We start from the raw sequence: 18,310 nt of genomic DNA, 5'->3' as shown, positions 1-18,310 counted from the left end.
GAAAAACCCGGCTCGCTTCTTTCAACGTGACGTCTAAGTCGGGAACAGGGTAGTCGAGTAGCGCCATCCTGAGGACAAGAGAACATTTCTTTGATCACTTCCTACACCGGCGGCACGGTGGTGTAGTGGTTAGCGCTGTCGTCTTACAGCAAGAAGGTCCGGGTTCAAGCCCCGTGGCGGGCGAGGGCCTTTCTGTGTGGAGTTTGCATGTTGTCTGCGTGGGTTTCCTCCGGGTGCTCCGGTTTCCCCCACAGTCCAAAGACATGCAGGTTAGGTTAACTGGTGACTCTAAATTGACCGTAGGTGTGAGTGTGAATGGTTGTCTGTGTCTATGTGTCAGCCCTGTGATGACCTGGCGACTTGTCCAGGGTGTACCCCGCCTTTCGCCCGTAGTCAGCTGGGATAGGCTCCAGCTTGCCTGCGACCCTGTAGAACAGGATAAAGCGGCTAGAGATAATGAGATGAGATGAGACTTCCTACACCAGGTTATAAATGTAAATTATTGATGAACAAGATATCTAGAAAATTAGTGAATGAGCTAGAAGTTTTGTACCTCTGTGATTTTTTAATTAAAATGAAGAAAAAAAACATTAAATTTTGTGACGTCTTTTCAATCCCCATTACTATACATTTCCTGAGATGTTTGGTTTTGTTATGCCCTGCTATTCATCTGTCATTTTTCTTGATGATTATTATTCAGCTGACAGGTGATGAGTTTGTCATCATGTGTAGAAGAAGAAGAAACCTTTATTTGTCACATGTACACTTCAAGCACACTGAAATTCATCCTCTGCATTTAACCCATCTGAAGCAGTGAATACGCACACACGCCCAGAGCAGTGGGCAGCTACACTAGAGCGCCCGGGGAGCAGTCAGGGGTTCGATACCTTGCTCAAGGGCACTTCAGCCCAAGGCTGCCCCACGTTAACCTAACTGCATGTCTTTGGACTGTGGGGGAAACCAGAGCACCCGGAGAAAACCCACGCAGACACGGGGAGAACATGCAAACTCCACACAGAAAGGCCCTCGCCGGCCACTGGGTTCGATCCCAGAACCTTCTTGCTGTGAGGCAACCATGCTAACCACTACACCACCGTGCCACCCATCATCTGTCTGGTGTCATCCACATTTCACGAAAATTGCTCCTTCTCTCTCAATTCTTCACTGATTTTTATTCTTTTTGTCAGGAAGGTAGGTCTGCCTGGGGTGCATATACGTATCTTCTACCCGTCCATCAATCCATTATTCGTAACCGCTTATCCTGTGCAGGGTCGCGGGCAGGCTGGAGCCTATCCCAGCTGATTATGGGCGAGAGGCGGAGTACACCCTGGACAAGTAGCCTGATCAATGCAGGGCTGACACACACAGACAAACAACCATTCACACTCACATTCACACCTACGGTCAATTTAGAGCCACCAATTATCCTAACCTGCATGTCTTTGGACTGTGGGGGAAACCGCCACACCCAGAGGAAACCCGCACAGACATGGGGAGAACATGCAAACTCCACACAGAAAGGCCCTCGTCAGCCACTGGGCTCAAATCCAGAACCTTCTTGCTGTGAGGCAACAATGCTAACCACTACACCACTGTACTGCCATCTTCTACCCAAATTTGCATAATTGCAATTATTAAGGAAGTTATGGACTAATTAAGCCTTAATGAACATCTCATCTCATTATCTCTAGCCGCTTTATCCTGTTCTACAGAGTCACAGGCAAGCTGGAGCCTATCCCAGCTGACTACAGGCGAAAGGCGGGGTACACCCTGGACAAGTCGCCAGGTCATCACAGGGCTGACACATAGACACAGACAACCATTCACACTCACATTCACACCTACGGTCAATTTAGAGTCACCAGTTAACCTAACCTGCATGTCTTTGGACTGTGGGGGAAACCGGAGCACCCGGAGGAAACCCACGCGGACACGGGGAGAACATGCAAACTCCACACAGAAAGGCCCCCGTCAGCCACTGGGCTCAAATCCAGAACCTTCTTGCTGTGAGGCAACAGTGCTAACCACTACACCACTGTACTGCCAGCTTCTCCCCAAATTTGCATAATTGTAATTATTAAGGAAGTTATGGACTAATTAAGCCTTAATGAACAGTTCAACAAAAATCCCTTCTTCTTGGTCAATTCCTCGCCGTTTTGGATTCTTTCTGGTAAATAGGTCGGTATTCCTAAGGTGGATATCACTTCTGTAGTGTATATAGCTTGCAACATTTATTGCGCAAGGTGGCCCACTTTAGATTGTTCCTTCTGGATTAGACGGGGCCAGAGTGAGCTACACCCTCACTGATGGACTCGTTTGTCTTTATCTTTATTTTTTATTGCATCTATTCGTTCTCATTCATATGTTTAATTTGTATTTTGTCCTAATTATTTTTGCCCCTATTTTTTCCCCTAATTTCTGTCCCTAACGTCTGCATTTTGGACGACACAATGAGAAACGTGTGACTCGGATACAAATCAGGACTGAATGATCTCTTCACAGTTCACATGATCTGCAGTGTTTCATTGTTTAGGCTAAAATTCAATAACTTCATTACCTCATTTTCTCAAACCAGGGATTCTTCATGTTTCAGTGAAATTCCAATGCAACACACGGGTTTTAGGGGGAAATTTTTCTCAGTGCCAAAGAGAGAAACTTTTGTTTCCAGCATAATTAATCTAGAACAGTGTGTGTGTGTGTGTGTCATGTCGTCATGGAAACATGGCCCCAGTGCTTTTATATTATTTTGTTTGATTGAGTATGATATTGTAAAAATGCTTTTTATTTTGATATTTTACGACAATGAGAATTAGCATTAATTATACTGAATTTTTAGCAACACCTAAGCAAATTTATTATTATTATTATTATTATTATTATTATTATTATTATTATATAGTGCCTTGTTCACACCCAAGGTCACTTTACAGTCACAAAAACAAACTGGAGGGGGGGGAAAAAACATTTTTGGACACAGTGTCAAACCAAAATACACTACTGAGCTACAGAACCTACATTTAGGAACCAGTTAGAGTTTTGTGTGAGATTTTGTCTTTTCATTTAATATAAATAAAATGTTCATTGCTCAAAGAAAAGCAAACAAGTTTGGAGTTTTAAAGTAGATAATACTCAATGAGTACCCGAAACTTCTTGTAGAAATTCTCACTTGAGAATCATTGGGTTTGCCCTTTTTTCCCCAGGAGTGTAAATTTTGTATATTTTGTCTCCAGAAACTTCACTATATCAATGATTTACATGTTTTGTTTTGTTTTTATCTGTTCATGTGGTACATCTGCTGTACAATTTCCTATAAAAGAGCATTAATTTTATTTTTTTTAAAATGAATCATTTTCTGACCAATCAGAATCCAGAATTTAACAGCACTGTATGGAATAATGTCGTTTTTAAACGTATTAATGTTAAACCAAATTTCACAGGATGAACTTTAGTTTAATTTTCTCCAGTTTTATAAATCAGGCTCTTGATGCACTTTATATCTAATTTTCACTCACCTCAGTGCAGAATGTCAGATTCAACCCGTGTGCTGAAGCAAACTGCGGAAGATGAACAGGACAGACGAATGAAGGCTGTAACACAGACCGAGTGACTTCAATTATAGTTACAGAATTTAATTTTGCACCTCCCCATAGAGGCAGAGTCCATCACCACCCTGTGTGTGTTCAGCTCTCTGTTCTTTAGAGTTCAAATCAGAAACATACAAAAATAAGGAACTACTAAGAATCTTAACACACACACAATACCGTGTGTCAAGTCAAGTTTGTTTGTATAGCGCTTTTAACAATAGACATTGTCACAAAGCAGCTTTACAGAATTTTGATGACTTTAAACATGAGCTAATTTGATCCCTAATCTATCCCCAATGAGCAAGCCTGTGGCGATGGTGGCGAGGAAAAACTCCCTCAGACGACATGAGGAAGAAACCTCGAGAGGAACCAGACTCAGAAGGGAACCCATCCTCATTTGGGTGATAACAGACAACGTAATTATAACATTTTTAACAGTTTTAACATGAAGTCTGTTTTGTTGACATTATAAACTCTTCATTGATGGAAACTTGAATGCAAAACTGTTCATGGCAACTGCAGTCCTAAAGTTAGCAAGTCAACTGTAGTCCACAGCCATAAAAGCATTAATGTAAGTGTCCAGAGCATCTTCCAAGTGTGACTAAAGTCTTAAAAGTCTAGACACACCTTCTAATTCAATGGTTTTTATTTACTGTGATTAATTAAAACAGAAAGGTGTCAGCATTAACTTCTTCAGCAGTTTGTGCTACAGTAGCTCTTCTGTGGGATTGGACCATATGGGCTAGCCTTCATGTCACATGCAAATCAGTGAGCCTTCGACACCCATGACCCTGTCACTGGTTCACAATTGTCCTTCCTTGGACCACTTTTGTTTGGTACTAATCACTGCATATTGGGAACACCTCACAAGATGTGCTGTTTTGGAGATGCTCAGACCCAGTTATCTAACATCACAAAGTTGTTCCTTATGCTCGCCCATTTTTCCTGCTTCCAACACATCAACTTCAGGAACTGACTGTTCTCTTGCTGTATAATATATCCCACCCATTGACAGGTGCCACTGTAATGAGATAATCAATGATATTCACTTTACCGGTCAATGGTTTTAATTTTATGGCTGATTTGTGTATATCCTTAAAGTATATTATTTTATTTATGAACTTAGGTTTGCTTTGTTTTCACAATAATTTGAAGAACTTAAGTGCTGGTGCTGATAATAGATACATTGTGGTACTTTAAAGTCTCTTTATTTCCATGTTAGTTAATTTACTATATAATATGATTTTAGCCTCATAGTTTAACATGTCACAGGTGCTCTTATCCTGGTCATGTCTGTGATCAGGTGATCACTTATACACACAAAACATGGCATAGTAGCAGATTCTGGAGGTTGATTTGTTAAGGAGATGAAAAACCATGTGACTGACTCTGTCGCTGTCCACATGTGACCTCACGCCTGACACCAAACACCACTTTCTATAAGCACCGCGTTACTGTATGCAGTTACAGTGCCGGTCAAGCACTTTTTTTTTCTTTTTTTTTTTTTTAAGGGTAGTGTAGTGGTTAGCACTGTTGCCTCACAGCACAAAGGTTCTGGGTTTGAACCTCACAGCTGACGGGGGGCTTTCTGTGTGGAGTTTGCATGTTCTCCCTGTGTCTGTGTGGGTTTCCTCTGGGTGCTCCTGTTTGACAGTCCAAAGACATGCAGATTGGATAAAATACCCAGCCATTGGGGTTGTACAAGCCAGTGCATACTTAGTGCCTGTCCCAAGTCTGGATAGACCGGGGAGGGTTACGTCAGGAAGGGCATCCGGTCTAAAACCTATGCCAAATCAAATATGTGGAACAGATTCGCTGTGGCAACTGAAAGATGAAAGATCTTTTTTAAAGGATCAAGAGAGTGTAGAAAAGAGAATGTAAATATACACTGATGACTCAATTCTGATTTTTTTTTTTTTTTTGGCTATAAAAACTGTTCTTGACCTGATGACTTCCACAAATACAAGGACATAAACTCTTTAAAGCAGATACGCAGAACCATGGCCTCACTTTCATTTATAAATGCCTTGAGACCTCAAGAATGGCACAGGAATAGTTTTAAGCATTAACAATAAATCTAATATAGTAATTTTTATGATTAAAGTGATTTATATAGGTAGCAGTCTAAGTGAATGACCTTGATGTCCGTAACATCACCGCAGGAAGTCTATCGGTCTCCTCGCCATTTCCGCTAGACTAAAACACAGAGTTGACTGCAACTCCGATCCTCCATTTTGAGCTAATTTATCACCATGTCATGTAGATGTGTTGCTGGCCAGTGCAGCAACACGACAGAAAGATTTGGAGGCGTTTTGCGAGAAGTTCACGGGCACATTGGACGGCTATGAAGTGGTCTCTCCTCTGCTCTGCACATTTTACTGAAGACTCATATAAGACCTCTGATCTGTTGAGGAGCGTTGGCTATAAGCCTGTATTGAAAGAGGATGCAGTACCAACAATTAAAGAAAATTAAAACAAGAAAAGGAAAGTATTTATTTTATTTTTTTTAAAGTGAGTTCAGTTGCACCAGTTCTCCTGGAGCGTGAGCCAAGGGTTGTTGCTAAAACCCAGGGTGGAACGGCACGGGACATATCGCTCGGGCAGTGACCTTCCTGCGGTTGGTGCTGCAACTGCTACAACTTGGAGCTGTGTTACATTCAGAAGTTCGCCAATGACACAGCCATAGTGGGGTGTATCAGAGACAATAGAGAGGAGAAGTGTAGGAGCCTGGTGAGGGACTTTGCCGTTTGGTGCAACAGCAACCATCTGCAGCTCAACACCTCGAAGACCAAGGAGCTGGTCATTGACTTTGGGAGGTCCAGACCAAGGTCACAACCAGTTCTGATCAAGGGAGTTGAGGTGGAGGCTGTGGATTCCTACAAGTACCTCGGGCTGTGGCTGGACAGCAAGCTGGACTGGACTTGCAATACCAACCACCTGTACAGGAAGGTACAGAGCAGGCTGTACTTCCTGAGGAGGCTGCAGTCTTTTAACATCTGCAGGAAACTCCTCTCGGGGGGGTAACAGGAGGAAAGAGGATGGGAAGGAGCAATAGCCTAGCCTGACAAAAAGCAATACTGGACAATGTGCAATATAATGTGCAATACCTCTCCTGCTGGACTTTTTTCATATCTTATGTGTATGTAAATACTTGATTTATCTAGAAGTTTTCTCTATTTTCTATTCTCTGTTTATCCTGTAATGATGCTACTGGAATTTTAATTTCCCTGAAAGAACCCTCCCAAAGGGATCAATAAAGTTCTATCTAATCTAATCTGCTAAAACCGGTGACGTCCCGTTCCATCCTGGGTTTTAGTAATTGCCTGAGCCGAGCAGTAACGGCGGAGTACTCAGTATAGAGAGAACGAGTGGAGCAACCATCTGATTTCTAAACTGGATATCGCTGCCATCTTGCCCTTACAGGGAAGAAGTGAATGAACGGAGAACTGAACAAACAACTGAAAGTCAGATTGTTTCAAAACAATCGGCCACAAGATCGGCCTTCAAGAAGCGAGAACGCAGATGAGTGAGCTCCAACTCTCATTTGGATAAAAAAAAACAACAAAAACATGTTTTCCTGCATTTAGAATAATGCATGTAACTTGTATTGTGCGTTTAAGTTAGCGGTATAAGATTATTTAATTTGCTTCAGAATGTGATTGTCTCAGTTCATCTGATTATTTAATTCGCCTTTTACATTTTATCAGTGAAAAATGCATGCGTACACGCATGTTGCATAAGTTATAGCACCCATCCTGTTTTAATGAGAGTCAACCCACAATCAGTGAAGTCAAATCAGTCTGAGTTGAGCAAGTCGGTAACGGTATTTCTTACTTTCTCCATAAATTTTTATTGATATGGCTTTGGTCTATAGCTGTAAAAGGCCTCGGCCTTAAAACCGGTTCCTGCTGTGACGTCCCGCACTCAGGGCTGGCTCAGCAGTGCAGCTCCAATGCCAACTTTGCGGTCAATTTTAACTCTCAAAAATATATTTTTATTCCCATTTATGCAGCACACAAGAGTCAAGGGTGGAGATACTATCCACTCAGAAATTTATTTAAAAATAAAGGCTCTGCGTAGGCTATCTGCTTTAAGCATGTATATCATTATCATATATCTGTGACACTCAGGATTTTATTAATATTTTTAAGTGGAATTTTATCAATGAAACTGTGTCATACATGTCTGAGTAGTGTTTTAATACATGACTATTTTTTAAGGACAAAAATGTTTAAAAAAAACAGTTTGGCATGCAAATCATATGCAAATAGGTGACCGTTTAGCGATACACTGGCTTATTTGCATATTGTTGTTGTTGTTGTTATAATACAAAAAAAACAATATTGATATTTTCTTTTTTCAGCATGTTTAGTTTAATTATAATTTGAGCAAAATTGTAATGTTAAAAACTGTATTTTGACCTCCGGAAGTATTTCCCTGTTTTGGGTGAGGGTAGAGGAAATGGGGTGGTCACGTGGTGCTGGTCTTCCGGTGCCGGAGCTGAGGGGAGTTTACATTGCAGTTCCGCTTTGAAATAAAGGACAAAACGTTTTTAAAACTTCCTTAAACGTGAGTGTTTTTGTTAAAGTTATTAAAATATGATAGTGTATGTGGCTATGAGAGGTGTATTTCTGTTTAATAATTCTATTTCCGGTGTTGTTAAAGGTCACCCAGTCAGTGCTAGCTCGCGCCGGGTTCTAGTTTCAGTCTTTAGTGTTTTTATTTTTAATTAATGATTAATTTTTTTAATAGACTGTGAGTTAATTGATAGTTGTCTGGTTTTTTTTTCTGTAACAGATTGTTTGTGTTTTTACAGAAACTACACCACTCTGTGCACCTCCCTGTGTGATGGTTACTAAATTATTCATAACACTGTTTGTTTGTTTGTTTGTTTGTTTGTGTCCTGCTGTAGATCCGGTCAGGGTGTGTCTTTTAATATTAATCTGAACTGCTGACTGTGTAAAATAAATCACATTCTATTTACAAAGTGAATGATTTGATCACCACAAGAGAACCCCAGAGGTTTCTAATGGTGAGAGAAGCAGCTTTGGAATGAAAAGGTTGCCAGTTCGATTCCCCCTGGACCAGCAGGAACCCCTGAAGTGCCCTTGAGCAAGGCGTCTAACCCCCCCCCCCCCCCCAGCTGGTCTGTGTGTTGTATGCCACTCTGGATAAGAGCATCTGCTCTCATAATGTAATAAACCATTTGCACTTACGTCACAAATCTCCCATGATGCTCTCTGATTTTGTCATGTCTGCCATCTTTGTGGTATCGCATCCATGGCGACCAAGGAGAGTACATTGGCGAACTGTTAACTTTTTGCAAATATATCACGAATTGAGTAATAGTGGGATGATGATGGTTTGGTATGAGTCGTGTCAGCGCTCCATCTGCACGCTGCACCGAAAGAGATGTAGATCATCACGGGCAGTGATCAACAAACAACCGGCCGTGTTGATCAGATCAGACCTCGTATCAAATCTTATCTCAACAAAACAGCAGTCAAACTTCACCACACAATATTGGCGTTCTTACAGCTATTTATTCATGTAACATTAAAACGAGGCATCATCTAATTAAATATGTATGCATTTGCATAATTTATAAAAAAAACAAATCACCTCTTTCGCTGCTGTTCTAATTATTTGGTTCACTGTTGAGACTGTTTGTTTGTTTGTTTGTTTGTTTGTTTGTTTGTTTGTAGGAAAATCATTTGTTGTCATGGAAAATATATTTTGTGCCATTTTTGGCGTAACTCGAACAGTAATAATTATGGGGAAAAAGATTTTAGAGGAAATAGTTTTAAAATAGAGCGTGTATTTTAGCCAGTTTCTGTTCAGGTGAGCGTGATTTAGATCACTGGACGTTTCTGAGGGAGAGAAGGAAAAAAAAAGCTTTATGATTTCTGACATGACTGGATTGTGAAGTGGGCAGAGCTTCAGGTCCTCTCTAGATTTGTTGAGTAGCAGATAATGCAGTGGACACACACATTTTACTGCCTAGATTTGATTTTTAAAACAAACAAACAAAAAAAGGTTTTATCATTACTTTCCCATTTATTAAGAAATCTGAAACGATAGTGTCTTGCCGTAAAGTGGTCATTACACTTCCTGTTTACCAAATCCTGTTTTCTCAGCTTTATTTTTATATACTGTAGTAGGTGTGGCTTCAAAGATCACACTTAGTGTTTATTCCATGTCCTGTAGGTGTGTGTATGAGAGAGAGAGACTCTGAGAGCTCTCCCTGATGGGCGGCTGGTCCCGAGGCGCTGTGCTGGAGCTGTACCGGGCGCTGCTCCGCGCAGGGCGCCACCTACAGTACACCGACCGCAACTACTACAGACGCGCCATCGCCCGCGAGTTCAGACGCTGCCAGTCGCTCAGTGAGCCTCAAGAGAAGGAGGAGGCACTGAAGAGGGGACAGTTCTTCCTCAACAGCCATCTGGGAGGACTCGTCTAGACCACAGTAGCAGGTAAACGGTCCACAGACGAGACACTATAGTCATTAAGGTGACTGACGAGTGTGTGGGGGAACCGATAACTGGGGTGCACTAACTTTTGCCCTCATGGCTTGTAGATACTGTGAGAGTTTCTGCTGTGATTTCGGTCCTGCTGAAGATCAGCTGTTCTTTATAATAAACACCTCAATCTGAGCCGAGTCCTGATGTGAGGGGCGAGTCATTTTCTGAGACTCTGCTCTCTCTCCATCTCTCTCTCTCTCTGTGTGTGTGTATATATATATGTGTGTGTGTGTGTGTGTATATGTCTCTCTCTCACTCTGTCTCACCAGTTCTCCCTCTCTTTCCATATCTATCTCTCTCTCACTCTGTGTGTGTGTCTCTCTCTCTCTCTCTCTCTGTGGTGAAGGATGGCGGGAGTGAACGGAGATCGGAAAGGAAAGAAAGATGATAATGGCCTCAGCTCAGCCCTCGACTTCGTGCTCTCCAACGCCAAACTGGTGCTGGGGGTCGGAGGAGCTGCCATGCTGGGCATCGCTACACTCGCTGTCAAGAGAGTAAGTGTGTATGTGTGTGTGTGTGTGTGGAACAAGGTCCATAGATCCCTCCATCCTCATGTTATTTCAGTTCCCTGTTCTCCAGGTGTCCTTTTCCTGACTCTACCTGATATAACTGTTTCCTCATGTTCTCCACGCCACGTATTCCATTCCATATGATTGGTTCCATAAGCCGCACGGTTCCTTCAGTTCTGTAGACTATCTTGTTCCAGGAGCCGTTTACTCCGCCTTCTCCTTACCTTCGATCCCCGTGTCCTGTCCATGTTTTTCCGATTCGCAGTCAGGTGTAGAGTTTCTGCTGGTCTTTCTCCTCTCCTCACTGTGTGTGTTTTGTCTCAGATGTACGACCGTGCCCTGAGTGCTCCCTCCAGCCCCACCAAAACCAACCAATCAGGAAAGAGGAGCTGGGAGGAGCCGAGCTGGCTGGGATCATCTCCACGTACACTAAACCGTGACATGAAGCAGAACATCAGCCGATCGCTGCAGACGCTCCCCACATCCTCCAGCTCGTTTCAGCCCGGTGAAGTTCTGTTTATGATTCGTCCCACACTTGCTGGTTTATAACGGTCTGTTTAACCAGTATGGGTTACAGTATAGCAGAGTTTTACTGAACATGCTGTGTGTGTGTGTGTGTGTGTGTGTGTGTGTTCAGATTTTCCACGGAGGGCAGCAGGACGTCCCAGCAGCAGCCGGAGCAGTAGTAAAGCGGCGCTGCAGCGGGGGCGGATGCGTCTGTCCCTGCAGGAGCACCTGTGGGCGTTTTATCACGAGCGTGTGAACATCTCGCCCGAGGAGCAGCAGGCAGCTCGACGTGCCGCCCTCGACATCTGCGCAGAGCTCCGAGCTTTCATCCACACCAAAGTGCCGGACATGCCGCTCCGAGACATGTACCTCAGCGGCAGCCTCTACCACGACCTACAGGTCAGCGCTTAATCATAATAACAATAACAACAACAATAATCACTGATTCTTGGGATTTTGGATAAAACAGGTTTTAATTTTGAAAATAAAAAGTTACTTAAATTAAAATATCTAAAGGCATATCATTATAGGACAAGGCCTTGGCTGTTCAGCAATGTATCGGTGCAAGCTCCTCATTTTGTATTTTTTTCATAAAATAGGCATTTTTTCAGCTATTACTTTGTTTTTGTCAACACCGTCAGACACAATAAAAAGCAAATTATTTTGTATATACTTGGTCTAATATGTATTTAGAGTTTTTAAATCATTATCTGGCATTCTTGGCACACATATACACTTCAAAGTTGAATATTCACTTTTATTCAATTTTTATACAGTTTCACGTGTACTCCTTTAAAGATCTAATATTATACAATATTTACTTTGAGCCTAAGGAGACAAAGTAATGTTTTTTTATTTAACAAACTTTTTTTTGCATTAAAAGAGACTATTACTTTCATAACTCAACAGCACTGAAGAAACATGTTGTAAGCATATTCATTTAAAACAAATAAAACTCCCTCTGACGGTGGTGACTTTAGAAATGACGGTGGTGACAGTGGCCTCATTACAACATATAATTTCAATTCCAAAGTCAATGGCTTTTTGCTTAACAACTTTATTTAACTATTTGGTCAAAAAAAAAAAACAATCCTGAGCAATGTAATAACATTTTTTCAAAGAATATAGGCCTAAGGTACAATTAAGCAATATCATTTTTAAAAGTTCTCCATCCCCATATCATCAAATATCAAATCATGATAGTAAGAAATAATGTTATTACCAGTGGGAATAATGTACAATGCATCACTAAGATCTTAAACTGTCATCTAGTGCCCCCTACTCATAAAATAATACATTAGATTCTTCTGTAAACTGGACTGTAAACTGTATTGGACGTGAACAGATAACAAAACAACAAGAACAAAACAAACTCTATCTATTATTAACTAAAAACTCAAAAATAACTAAATTATTGTGAGCAAACATTCAATAAGAAATTCTGTGTAAATACCACAAAACACATCTGGCACAATAATAAAATTAATAATTCATATGTGAACTCCTTTGAGTATTCCCTGACTGTTTTACATCACTCCACCACTCATTTGTCTTTATTAAGAAGCATATGGTGTATATGTCTCTCCTCTATGAAGTCCATGACTTCAGCCGACAGGTTGTATATCTCCCTCGTCCTGCTTGCACGACCTGGTTCCACAAGTTTGACCAGAATATGGGTCAAATGGTATGAAGCACATATCCTTTCCACCTTTTTTGGGATAAAATTGTGTGTTGGGCCCATGAGGGTGGAAAAATTCCACTTCCACATCCTGATGATCAGCGTCCACAGTGACAGCCTTTGTTAACCACCAGTTCTAGTCATAAATGACTGCAAGCCAATCTCCACGATCAACTACATCAGTAGATAGATCTGTCACAGTCCCATCAGGACCACTCTTGGTCAGTGGTTCTTGCTCCATTGGCTCATGCTCACTTTCCTCCCATTCCATTTCCTCCTGCTCCATTTCCTCCATCAGCATTGCCAAAGGACTCTTCCTCTTTTGCATTGGTATAGGACAGTCATCCTCAACCTGTACCTTGGATGTGTTGGCAGTCAACTGGAATATTGTTGGGCTGAAACACTCGCACATCTGTGGCTCACTGCAGAAACAGGACAGTCATCTGCAATAGATCTCAGAGTCGTTTCGGTGTGTCGGTATGACCTGATGGAGTTTCCTTGTTGCAGGAACAGGTGTGAGTGGTTGAGAAAGGAGTGCATCATATGGCTGCATGTCAGCTTCCATAATGATGTAGAGCTTAGTGCTGCTGAGGCTTCTGCCAACCATCTCATGGAAGATATTCCCATTCACAATGTCAGAAAACCTGACGGTGGTGACAAAAACCTACTCTTTCACATGATATGCAGTTGTTCACATTAGCCATCTTGTTTTCCCTCTGTTGCTAGCTACTTCAGACCTCTTCTTAAAAAGTATACATTTATGTCATAATCTAATATTTTTTATACAAGTGACGGTGTTGACATGCTATGGTTGTGACTGTAGCAGTGTCCAAAAACATGAGCAAGTTTAAGAAAAAATACCAAACTTACAGGAGCTTGAGTAATCTGGAAGCATGCAGTAGAGCTGAAGGTTTGAAAAGAGGGTCCTCAGGAATATAGTTGACCTTGTAGTTGCCTGATTTTATTGCTTTTTGTAAATATCTGACGGTGGTGACATATGTGGGACACATTTTGAGCAACCACAAAATAATAGTAAACATCGTTCAAAACTCACTGTTTGCAGTTTTAAATACATATAACAGTGTATTCTTTCATGTAGTAAAGGTATTATTCAATTAAATTATTACTTTTTGTTTTTTTTAATCAAGTTGAAGTGATTAGCTCCTATCCAAGGACAACTGATTTTGTAGGCAGTGGCCAGCATATAATCATTAAATTAATAAAAAATAAAAACAATCCTATAAAAGAACCTTACATATGTGCAAAGGACCCCCTGATTATAACTTTAATTTTTTTATTTATGAAAATGTTATTAATTTCCAACAGACTTGGCACTTTTCTTAGTGGGACACGTTTTTGCCAAAGTTTCAAGAATCAGTGTAATAATAATAATCATCATCTCTCTGTAGGTGGTGTCGGCGGATCACGCTCAGCTGATGGTTCCTCTGATCCTGGAGAAGACTCTGTGGTCCTTCATCCCTGGTGAGGAGACCATCATGAACGTTCCTGGGTTCTGGCTGGTCCGTCGTGAGAACCTGGAGTACTTCCCTCGCGGCTGTAGCTACTGGGACCGCTGCCTGATTGGCGGTTACCTCTCGCCGAAGAGCGTCCTGGAGGTGTTTGAGAAGCTCGTGACAGGGTGCATGAACTGGCCGGCCATCGGCAGCGTGCTGGGCTATGTGGTCCGTCCCGCTGTCCCGTCACACACCGAGGCGCTCACGCTCTCTCTGGAGGTCCAGTATGACTCGGAGCGACGGCTGCACATTGACTTCTTGCCTCTGCTCGTCTCCGAGGACGCCGTGTCTCTCATCGCAAAGCCACACCGGGAGCGAGAGAACCTCTGGAGGCAAAGTTTTTGGTCATCGGAAACGACGAAGCTGCTAGCTCTGGACCGAGACGATAACGGCTGCCGCTGTATTTGCTTGAAGATCGCGAAAGCCGTGTGCAAACTGAACCCTGCACTGACGCCACTGAACGCCAGCCACCTTGCCAACGCTGTGCTCCTGCTGAGCGAGAGCGAGCGCGACTGGAGCCGGGAGACGCTGGCCGAGCGCTTCACGCAGCTCATCCGTGCGTTAGTGGGACACCTAGAGGCCGGGAGTCTGCCCTGCGCCCTCGACCACAAGGTCAACCTGCTGTGTGAGCTCACGCCGCAAGAGGTCGACGAACTGGGGTACACACTGTACTGCTCACTCTCGGACCCAGAGAGTCTGCTCCGAACTGTGTGACACACCCTGCGACCAAACTCGCTCGTGCACCAGTGAGTTCTATAAGGTGTGTGTGTGTGTGTGTGTGTGTGTGTGTAACGTCTCGCTGCTAAGCTTCATCAGTGTTGACCAGGTCACCTCGTTCACTCATCTGCCTGTGCTGTATTTTTCTATAGAACAATTTACATCAATAAAACAGTTGTGTGTGTGTGAGAGAGCATGTGGATCAGTGATGTGCATGTAAGTGTATGTGCTTGAGATCAAAACCCTGCCATTCGTTTTGATGAATTCAAAAATAATTTAAATAAAACAGTGCTGATATCATCAAACATGCGTCTCATTCTTGATGCAGTTCAGGGCGGAGTTACCACCACCACCAGGTTGATTGTTTTCCTATAACAGTACGTCCCCAGGTGTTTTACTCCTCTTACACCACAGCAAATTACCAATCAGTACGTTTTTGTCAAAGAATGGCATGATTCTTTTTATCCATTTATACTGAAACAGGTTTGTTCCTGTTCTCTCATTAGAGCAGCTGTAAACATCCCTCAGCAGCCTCTTTAAAAAGAAATGGCTTCAATGAGACTGGAGCTCATAGCAGCCTCTGCTGTTGTGTGTGAGTTCCTGTAGCAGGAGTAGCAATTTTTGTGAAGTTGCATATGACCCCTGGGTAGCCGCATCCATGGTAGGTGGCGCCACCTGGTGAACAATTCTGTTGGAAAATGTCTGTAGAGTCTTCTGGGTGAGTTTCAGTGAAAACGTCCCAGCAGTTTACAAAGAGTAATGTTTAGCGTTTAATGTGACGAGTCACCCAAAAAATCGTAACTATGACAGGTAGTGCTACCATCTCGACAACTTTTATCCACACCCACCTGGGGAACATTGTATGTGAGTTTAATCAATCCTGTAGCAGAAGTAGCAATTTTTGTAAATTGTGGACAGACGATGCATAAAGTTACAGCTTCACTTCTGAGTGTTGCACTGTAACACACACACACACACACACAGTGTGTTTATTGTGTACTTAAACAATATTGTGTGAAATTGAATGAATTCATTTTTAAATGTTAAAGTCTTTCTTATTTGAATATTTATTTTCAATCTGATTTATAAATACAACCCCGATTCCAAAAAAGTTGGGACAAAGTACAAATTGTAAATAAAAACGGAATGCAATAATTTACAAATCTCAAAAACTGATATTGTATTCACAATAGAACATAGACAACATATCAAATGTCGAAAGTGAGACATTTTGAAATTTCATGCCAAATATTGGCTCATTTGAAATTTCATGACAGCAACACATCTCAAAAAAGTTGGGACAGGGGCAATAAGAGGCTGGAAAAGTTAAAGGTACAAAAAAGGAACAGCTGGAGGACCAAATTGCAACTCATTAGGTCAATTGGCAATAGGTCATTAACATGACTGGGTATAAAAAGAGCATCTTGGAGTGGCAGCGGCTCTCAGAAGTAAAGATGGGAAGAGGATCACCAATCCCCCTAATTCTGCGCCGACAAATAGTGGAGCAATATCAGAAAGGAGTTCGACAGTGTAAAATTGCAAAGACTTTGAACATATCATCATCTTACAGTGCATAATATCATCAAAAGATTCAGAGAATCTGGAAGAATCTCTGTGCGTAAGGGTCAAGGCCGGAAAACCATACTGGGTGCCCGTGATCTTCGGGCCCTTAGACGGCACTGCATCACATACAGGTATGCTTCTGTATTGGAAATCACAAAATGGGCTCAGGAATATTTCCAGAGAATATTATCTGTGAACACAATTCACCGTGCCATCCGCCGTTGCCAGCTAAAACTCTATAGTTCAAAGAAGAAGCCGTATCTAAACATGATCCAGAAGCGCAGACGTCTTCTCTGGGCCAAGGATCATTTAAAATGGACTGTGGCAAAGTGGAAAACTGTTCTGTGGTCAGACGAATCAAAATTTGAAGTTCTTTATGGAAATCAGGGATGCCGTGTCATTCGGACTAAAGAGGAGAAGGACGACCCGAGTTGTTATCAGCGCTCAGTTCAGAAGCCTGCATCTCTGATGGTATCGGGTTGCATTAGTGCGTGTGGCATGGGCAGCTTACACATCTGGAAAGACACCATCAATGCTGAAAGGTATATCCAGGTTCTAGAGCAACATATGCTCCCATCCAGACGACGTCTCTTTCAGGGAAGACCTTGCATTTTCCAACATGACAATGCCAAACCACATACTGCATCAATTACAGCATCATGGCTGCGTAGAAGAAGGGTCCGGGTACTGAACTGGCCAGTCTGCAGTCCAGATCTTTAACCCACAGAAAACATTTGCCGCATCATAAAACGGAAGATACGACAAAAAAGACCTAAGACAGTTGAGCAACTAGAATCCTACATTAGACAAGAATGGGTTAACATTCCTATCCCTAAACTTGAGCAACTTGTCTCCTCAGTCCCCAGACGTTTACAGACTGTTGTAAAGAGAAAAGGGGATGTCTCACAGTGGGAAACATGGCCTTGTCCCAACTTTTTTGAGATGTGTTGTCATGAAATTTAAAAATCACCTAATTTTTCTCTTTAAATGATACATTTTCTCAGTTTAAACATTTGATATGTCATCTTTGTTCTATTCTGAATAAAATATGGAATTTTGAAACTTCCACATCATTGCATTCCGTTTTTATTTACAATTTGTACTTTGTCCCAACTTTTTTGGAATCGGGGTTGTAGTTAACTTTGTAAAGCAGTCCTGATTTGTCCATATTTAGTGCACAACATATGGTGTGGTATGTGTGGGTGGGGCTTAATGGGGTGCGGTGTAGGGGCGGGAATTAGTTTTTCTGTTTTGCATGTTCAGGTTGCAGGAGAGGAAACTGCACAAAATATACTGTTACAGAAAAAAAAATCATTCAGATTAATGGAAAGTTTATCTTCATTATGAACAGTTCGATATGTGGAGGATGACAGACGTGTGACAGCTCTTGATTCTAACGCAAATTAAATTATGGTGTCACGTTACAGTGATCAGGGGAGTCATGTGATTGGGACACGAGATGCCTGGAGTCTGAACACGAGCGAAGTTTATAAAGTCAAAGATTTGCCTTCAACAAATGGACGTCGCTACTGATTAACAAATAATCATAAAAGATATAAAGACATACGTTACCTAGTACTGCTGTAGCGGCTCATGATAAATTAAAACAGACACGGTCATTTCACAGACCATGACGAGCTCGGAGTCGTTAAATCAGTTCTGTATGAATCCAATCTGCTCTGATAATAAACCAGACACATTGGGACAAAAACAGGGA

At 42.0% G+C, this 18,310-nt stretch overlaps 2 protein-coding genes across 4 annotated transcripts; both read left to right on the top strand.

Moving 5' to 3' along the window:
- The first annotated feature begins 3,889 nt into the window (after positions 1–3,889).
- Positions 3,890–10,044, top strand: LOC132870585 (mitochondrial ribosome and complex I assembly factor AltMIEF1-like). Of its 3 annotated transcripts, XM_060904276.1 has the most exons (3): positions 8,055–8,153; positions 8,497–8,778; positions 9,792–10,044. In XM_060904276.1, exon 3 carries the CDS (start codon positions 9,832–9,834, stop codon positions 10,042–10,044), a length of 213 nt encoding a protein of 70 aa, XP_060760259.1. In that variant the 5' UTR covers positions 8,055–8,153; positions 8,497–8,778; positions 9,792–9,831. The 3 variants fall into 3 exon arrangements, with proteins under 3 accessions (XP_060760260.1, XP_060760258.1, XP_060760259.1); XM_060904277.1 differs by lacking the exons at positions 8,055–8,153; positions 8,497–8,778 and adding an exon at positions 3,890–4,000; XM_060904275.1 differs by lacking the exon at positions 8,497–8,778 and having other exon boundaries at positions 8,048–8,153.
- Positions 10,045–10,452: 408 nt separating this feature from the next.
- Positions 10,453–15,335, top strand: mief1 (mitochondrial elongation factor 1). The gene is made up of 4 exons (XM_060904272.1): positions 10,453–10,599; positions 10,939–11,119; positions 11,252–11,520; positions 14,209–15,335. The coding sequence occupies exons 1-4, from the start codon at positions 10,453–10,455 to the stop codon at positions 15,025–15,027; spliced, it is 1,416 nt and encodes a 471-aa protein (XP_060760255.1). The 3' UTR covers positions 15,028–15,335.
- The last annotated feature ends 2,975 nt before the right edge of the window (positions 15,336–18,310 follow it).

Source organism: Neoarius graeffei, chromosome 22 (assembly GCF_027579695.1).
Source record: "Neoarius graeffei isolate fNeoGra1 chromosome 22, fNeoGra1.pri, whole genome shotgun sequence".
In the NCBI taxonomy this organism is placed as follows: Eukaryota; Metazoa; Chordata; class Actinopteri; order Siluriformes; family Ariidae; genus Neoarius; species Neoarius graeffei.
This window is presented reverse-complemented; position numbering and strand designations above follow the sequence as displayed.